At 34.0% G+C, this 7,604-nt stretch overlaps 1 protein-coding gene across 4 annotated transcripts in view; it reads left to right on the top strand.

The window, feature by feature from the left end:
- The window catches only part of LOC108687401 (dynactin subunit 1), an 11,048-nt gene extending 3,454 nt beyond the window's left edge, over window positions 1–7,594 (top strand). For 2 of the 4 annotated variants that reach the window (XM_018193146.1, XM_018193149.1), the window contains 16 exons: window positions 289–436; window positions 937–999; window positions 2,400–2,537; window positions 2,647–2,784; window positions 2,891–3,130; window positions 3,230–3,481; window positions 3,956–4,072; window positions 4,156–4,399; window positions 4,488–4,770; window positions 4,841–5,265; window positions 5,332–5,568; window positions 5,654–5,948; window positions 6,021–6,216; window positions 6,292–6,654; window positions 6,745–6,876; window positions 6,954–7,594. In XM_018193146.1, coding sequence (XP_018048635.1) covers window positions 289–436; window positions 937–999; window positions 2,400–2,537; window positions 2,647–2,784; window positions 2,891–3,130; window positions 3,230–3,481; window positions 3,956–4,072; window positions 4,156–4,399; window positions 4,488–4,770; window positions 4,841–5,265; window positions 5,332–5,568; window positions 5,654–5,948; window positions 6,021–6,216; window positions 6,292–6,654; window positions 6,745–6,876; window positions 6,954–7,169 — 3,487 coding nt within the window. In that variant the 3' untranslated portion in view covers window positions 7,170–7,594. The remainder of the gene's footprint in view (window positions 1–288; window positions 437–936; window positions 1,000–2,399; window positions 2,538–2,646; window positions 2,785–2,890; window positions 3,131–3,229; window positions 3,482–3,955; window positions 4,073–4,155; window positions 4,400–4,487; window positions 4,771–4,840; window positions 5,266–5,331; window positions 5,569–5,653; window positions 5,949–6,020; window positions 6,217–6,291; window positions 6,655–6,744; window positions 6,877–6,953) is intronic. The other 2 variants (XM_018193147.1, XM_018193150.1) reach the window with 1 other exon arrangement.
- Window positions 7,595–7,604: the final 10 nt, after the last annotated feature.

Below are 7,604 nucleotides of genomic sequence, written 5' to 3' on the forward strand. Positions count from 1 at the left end.
ATATATATATATATATAAACAATACACCAAAGCACGAAATTCAATCTTGAGCACTTTGATGCTATGAAATGATTGTCCAACATATTTTCGGCATGTACAAGCTAGGTGTTCTAGATAAATGTTTATCGTCATTTAGATGTCTTACAAAGTATTTAAACCAAAACATGTATAGATCTGCCATATAATGGCTTTCCTGTAAAACATAGGGTGTTCCCAAAATTATAGAGGGTACTATACAAAAATATAATTTATTAAATATCGTTAATTATTTCGTGTTATTTTTTACAGTTCTCGATTATCCTTATCTGGCAGTAGAACATTATTAAGTGCCCCAAGTACAGAAAGCCTAACTGGATCATTGCACGAACGTAGAGACGGCGGCGAGTCATTAATCCCAGCACCAACATCGACTTCGAAGCGTGCCTCATTTGTTGAGGTAAGATGTACTATAAATTGCAATAAAAATTATAAAAACTTTACTTATACCAATATATACATAATATATTTTCTATATCTTACTATTTATATTAATTAAGTAATAAGTGCAAAAAAATTATCTATAAAAAAATGTTATTCAGAAGATTTAAGGCATGACGTACATATGATGAATGATGTAATTTCTGTGAACAAATTAGCTACTGTATTTTTATGATATATTTTCATCGTTTTTGACTAACAAATAGGTGATCTGATATTTTCAAATCTGTAGGTTTTTTTAAATATTTGTATGTTTCTTACATTCACATGCAAAGAATATCCTATTCTGTGACTCGGCCAATTAAATATAATTGTGCACGTCTGACCGAAAAGTGTGTTTGAATAAGGTAGAAATTAATGACGAAAATTAAAAGAAAAGGAGTGTAAATTTGTAAAATCAAGTCAGAGAATTCCATTGGCATAGAATGATTCATATGGGAATGCACGTACGTGTTTCAGAAGTCCCCTAGCACGAGCTCGCCTCCCGGCAAAAAGCCAAAGGCCCAAGATGATCAAAATAATGTAATTAATACTCATTAATTGTAATATCTCAACTTTTTTAATACATCACCTTTCTAATATCTTGTTCTTTCTCATACTAGCTGTTTGTCGATCATAAAGCATCAACACATATTTTTCGTAACAAAAACAGTGTCATTGCACTTTTAACGGATATATCCGTTCATCCTTAGTGGATTATCAATTTATTAATGATATATTAGGGTCATATTCCGTAACAATATTCCTTAACAATGTTATTATTGAATTATTGTCGTTAGTAAAAAAAACTTTCTTATTCTATAACAACAAAATAGCGACGAAAATTGTTGTAAATTCAATGACAGCCGGAAACTTTATGGAATAAGTTGGAATGGATTTCAATTAGGGAATTATTTTGTTTTTCCTAGAAAATACAATAAAAATCTAGTTAATAATCAAATAATTCCATAATACATATCTTGGAGAGAGGTGTTTGTTATGTTGAATTTATGACAATTTTATTAGTTTTTTATTAATGAATAACAGTTATCATTTATAGAAAAGAAAAAATTGTTCACTAATGACAATTGTAAAACAATAATATCATTAAAAATTACAGAATAGGACCCTTAATTTTGGTTTACTCTTTGCATTATGTTTAATTATACATCAGCTTCATTAACTGAGTTCTATGATGCTTCGATAGTTTACGATACACAATGGGGAGGTATGTTCTGCATCGCCTCGTCCTTCCACGGTTAGGAATTGAATTCCCCTCGTGTTTGTGTTACAAGCTTATAATAATACTAACATTTAGCACGGATGGGTTTTATATATCTTCAAGGTGTAGCTTTGCCTGATCAGTAATTTTTTCAGAGTTATAATTGTCAAAAGTTAATGAGGATATGCAAATAAACACATGTGTAAGTCGTTAGGACCTAATAGATAAGATAGTATCAATGCTCTGACTTTAGTTATATCCTGTGTAAATGTATCACATAACACGATTCAACTCATCAACTGGATCTTCCTCTATATATTCGTTAGTACTAATAGAAGTTTCGGTGTAGCTTGTTGGTGTTTTGCTATTGCAACTAATCTCTCATTTATCACCATGAAACAGACTAATTTTATAATATCCGATTGTAAATACAGAAACAACGACATTATCGTAACATCATATACGGATTCTCATATATAGGTAATGTGGGGTGTTTTTTTCATTGCCGCATTTTGAGAATAATTACGTTATCTTTGTTTGCCATTCATATACCGTTTAGTTATACCTAGTGTGTATATGCGTTTCAAGCACAGGTACACAGGTCCAGAGGACTTTGAAGAAACTCTTTGGCGACACACAATTCTTTTATGCGATAATAAAAAGAACACCCAACGGTACAAAATGCAAATGTATCTTATTCTTTTCCCTTTCTGTAATCCAGACAGGTTTTGTAGAAACGTTGAAACCGCAATTCGTACCCGGTCAAGTCATGGCAGGGTCAGCAGCGGCTGCAAACTTAGTAGAAGAAAAATTGTCACACTTGCAACTTGTGCAAGAAAACGATAATTTAAAATCTCAGGTAAATTTCGTTTACAATAATTTTGATCTTTTTTTTTTACTGTTCCTTCATATAAAATTATTTACCTTGTTGTGTAAAATTATGATGTACATACATATACAAATTGTAGGTACGTGATCTTACTGAGAAAGTAGAAACGCTGCGTGTAAAACGAATGCAAGACAAGGAAAGGATAAAAGATTTCGAAAAAACGAAACTTCAAGTTGAACAGCTTCTTGAATTTAAGGCCAAAGTTATGGAAAGTCAAGTGAGTATATATAATAGGTAAAGATATGATAAAGATCTTTATTTAACGAGTTTACTTTTTTAATTTTCAAAAATAAATTTCTTAATTTCTATTTATGTTATCAAAGGCAAGTCTACAAAGAGAACTTCAACGAGCTCGACAAGAAGCCAGAGAAGCTCATGTAGCAAGGGAACAATATCAAGAAGAAATGTCTGATCTTGCAGAAACAGTAGAAATGGCTACATTAGATAAAGAAATGGCGGAAGAAAAGGCTGAAACTCTCCAAATCGAGTTAGAGCAACTTAAGGAAAAATTGGAGGAACAAACATTAGATCTAGAGATATTACGTACAGAAATGTCTGAACGGGTATAATATTTTATTTTTATAATATTTAATTTTTATAAAGGTTTTGTATCTTTCTTATTTGATATATATTTAAATAACATTATTATTTTCGCAAATTAGGCAGCCGGCGGTGGATCAACTACGGGAACTTCGAGTTACGAAGTAAAGCAATTGGAACAACAAAATAATAGGTTGCGTGAAACGCTCGTGAAAATGCGCGATTTATCGGCGCACGAGAAACACGAATTCCAAAAATTGCAAAAGGATATGGATCAGAAAAAATCTGAGATCTTGGAATTAGGTCGCACGAAAGAAAAATTGTCGGCGCGGGTCGAAGAAATGGAACATCAGATAGCAGATCTACAAGAACAAGTATATTATTTATATCACATATTATTTATATAACATTATTTATAATAACATCAATTTGTATATAATAACTAAAAATCAATATGCTTAGACTAAAAATTTTAAAACAAATTAAATGATAAAAGCTACGATGTTATGGAGGATGTTAAGTGCTAATAAATGAATTTTATTATTACAATAATTCAATACATGCTATACGTTCGATCCTCATTAAATCATTCTCAGTAACATAAAAATATATAAATAAAAAAGGTCACAAATTACAAAAGTATCGAATAACATGTTCAAATATAATTTAATAACAATTCCTATAATTAAAATTACGAAGAATCTACTTCTCTCGTCATTCCTCCAATATTCCTCGGCATGTAGTGATAAAGATACCTCTGTCCAATCAATTTCTCTTCGCAATCGCAAGTCAATTATTAAAAAATAAAATATATAAAAATTAAATTTATGCTTAAATGTTTCTTTTAGGTCGATGCAGCGTTAGGAGCCGAAGAGATGGTCGAGGTATTAGGCGAGAGGAAAATGGCGTTGGAGGAAAAAGTGGCTGAACTGGAAGAGGCTGTTGCAGATTTGGAAGCTCTGCAAGTACGTAGTCCCTATACTTTGTATTGCAAGAAACATATATAATCTATAATGTATAACGAATAATATACTGCAAATCTGTTCAGGATATGTCAGATCAACTGGCTGAATCGTCCAAAGAATTAGAGCTGGAACTTCGCGAGGAATTGGATCTTGCACTTGGAGCAGCGCGCGATGCCCAGCGACATCGGGACGCCGCGCTGGAGACGTTGGCGGATCGTGAATTAACTATTACAAAGTTCCGTGAACTTACGCATCAGTTGCAAGAACAATGTTTGCAGTTGCAGCAACGAGTACAGTCAACAGAATCTACCAAGACTAATGTTCGAGGTAACATAGGAAATATAGGATAGAAATATATAAAATTTTATTGACTAAGTTATTTTTTTTATAAATTCTCATATCATTTATGATTTAGGTGCGGACCAACAACTTGCGGAAATATTAGACTTCCAGAAGACATTTGCCGAGACTCGAGCACAAACTAAAGCGGTCGATCTTGAATTACGTCGCTTAGATGCTGAGGAAGCGCGAAACCATGTGTGCTATTTGCTATCCTTCATGCCTCCTGCATTTTTGACTCGCGGTGGAGATCATGACGCAATATTGACGCTCTTATTAATACCGAGAATGACACAAAAAACGGAGATATTAATTTCGCAAGTTCGAGAAAAGTACAGATCGATTGAAAAGATAGACAGGTACTACTAATCTTATTTTCGCGTAAGCTATTTAGATTATTTGTACAATATTCAATTTTTTTTATTACAGAACTTCTGTAGTGAGAGGTCACTCGATAGCACAATATTCATTTAGATCTCGTTTGTGCTCGCATATGTATGCCTTACAAACCACTTTGGGTTGCTTTGAGTCAGCTTTAAACTCATGCAATTCGGAAATGTTACTTAAAGCGGGAGCGGCTTATCCGGAAATGGCGGCGCAGGAAAAGTCTTTAGACTCATTGATAGAACTGGCTAAGAGAGATCAGTTGGACGAGAATTTGCCGATGGACGCGATCGAGAAATGTTGCGGATACTTTGCCACAATGTTCTCCGTGCTCTTCAGTGAAAATATAGCTGTTAATCAGGCACGTTTAATCGTGAATGGCACGAGAACTTTAGGCAATACATGCGATGCCATAGCTACTGATGCTGCGGCGATTAAAGTACTGATACAAGGAGAAAGTGCTGATATAGGTATTTAATATTTGATAATTAAAATTGACTTATGTAAATGTTACTATAGCATTCTTCATATTTAAGGTAAACTTTGTCAGCATGTTGAAACAACATGCGAAGTGATCCAGCAGCATTTGAAATCAGCTAGAAGACGAGTACCACGCGATCACGCTGGTCCAGCATTTTCTGTAGGCGCCAATTTAGGATTAGATAAAGATTGCAACGAACAATTTTCTACATGTTATCAACATGGTGTGAAGATCACGAAGACGCTTCAGTATTTATTGAAAAGTGCCTTGCATGCTATTACCGAAAATGGCGGTAGGTTTTTTTAGATAGACTTTCTCAGAAAATCTATTTTTGTAATATTTTTAAAAGTGAATTCAATTTTTTATAAATTTTTCAGATTTAGACACGGGATTACCGGCCGATAAATTAAAGGAGATGGCTGCAACATCCAGCGAAAAAGTATACGATACAGAAGATCTGGGTCCCGTAGCTACTATTAAGGCTAGTTTAACGGTAATACAGCAACTAGCGGCAAATCTGGCACAGAAAATGGCCGAGTGTGAGAATGAATTAGCTATAAGCGGACAAACACAAAGTCAGCAACAATCTAAGGAGAGCGAGCAAATAACACCAATTGTGGCTAGAGCGAATTCTGTTAGGAAGGAATCGGAAGAAACGAAAATACTCAGCAGGTACATATATTTCCATTAGCTTTATATAATTTCAAGATTTTTTGAGATAATTTTTTGACACTTTCAAATTAGAAAACTCGAAGCAAGGGATAGTGATATACGCGAGGCGAGATTAACTTTACGAGAGAAGCAAGAAGAATTATCTGAAATGACATTGCGGAAAGAGTTGGCCGAGAAGCGTTTTGCGACACAGCAGCATGAACACGAAATGAATGTCGAGAAGTTGAAGAGAAAATTAGAAGAGGCGCAAAATCAATTAAAACGCAAGGTCTCTTTTTTTGCCACTATTCATATATCGTATCCTTATATTTCTTTATCGATTTCTTCATGTTTTTCTTGGTAGGAAAAAGAATTCGAAGAAACAATGGATCATCTTCAAACCGATATCGATAGCTTAGAAACAGAGAAGGGACAATTGAAGGAAAAGCTGAAGTCAATTGGCAAGAAAACGATATCAGTGTCTGGCACAGACAGTATGATGGGAAGCACTTCGATAACGAGTACTTTGGACAACAAATATTATGTACAGGAGATAAACGCTCTCAAGCAAGCTTTGAATAATGAACATCAGCAAAAGAAGAAGATAATGTGCGCTGTCTTGCGTCAAAAGTTAGATCGTTTGGAACCATTGCCATCGCCGACGAATCTTAAATCTCTGGATACAAAAATTCAAGAGTTGCGAAAGAAGACTACTGATCTCGTCAAGGTAATTATAGTTTGATAAATCATTGTTAATTATTATTACATCCAAATATTTTCCTATGTATACATATGAATACATTTATTCATATTTCAGGATGTGGAAAAGACTTTGGTATATCCAACAGTTCCCGATTTAAGACGTAAAGTGCCCGAAATGTCTTATCATTATTTATTGGAACGTCAAAGAAACATTATGCAACTGAAGGAACGAGTTGACGAGCTAGTAGTAAGTGGAGATAAAAAATAAACAGTGAAAAAATTAATGCAATGTAAATTACTGAATATTTAAAATATATTTGTTAGGCTCAAGTACGTCGCGAGGCTATCAAACGTACACCGGGTGGAAGAGCAGAAGCGAATTTCGCTGTATATCCGAATCGCGAGATGGCGGCAGCAATGCAGGAACACAAATTACTTGCCGCCGAAATAAAGATCCCCTACAATGGCCCGGAACAATCCTTCTCTGTCAATGTAGGACCGCAAGAACTTAGGAAAATTCACACTCTATTGTATTATTAAGAATCCACATTGCTTCATTATTTATTTCGATAAAATATATGCTCACAGATAAAATATATGCTCCTCACAATGTGTCGTGCATAAGAGACTATCTTTCTAATTTTTTCATGATAGCAATTTTTTTTATACTACGTTGCCGTACCCTGTGCTCTATAAAAATGAAACGAGATAATTATACATGTTGTTATGAATAACGTGATATTAACTAGGCTTTTATATAGAATTTTGTCATGTATCATTGCGAAAAAGGTACAGGGCAGATCTAGTAATTCGTAATTTGCACTTGTGCAATGTTTATTTATTTCCGATGGGCTACAGTGCGATGACCGGCGCATCGCAGCTGGGAGGCTCTTTTTTTCAGTGTTCATTACGTTTATAAACGCAATGTTATTTAGTATTAACAATACGGAAGAAAAAATCATGTATTTATATATA

The sequence above is a fragment of the Atta colombica genome, unplaced genomic scaffold (genome assembly GCF_001594045.1).
Source record: "Atta colombica isolate Treedump-2 unplaced genomic scaffold, Acol1.0 scaffold205, whole genome shotgun sequence".
Taxonomy (NCBI): domain Eukaryota; kingdom Metazoa; phylum Arthropoda; class Insecta; order Hymenoptera; family Formicidae; genus Atta; species Atta colombica.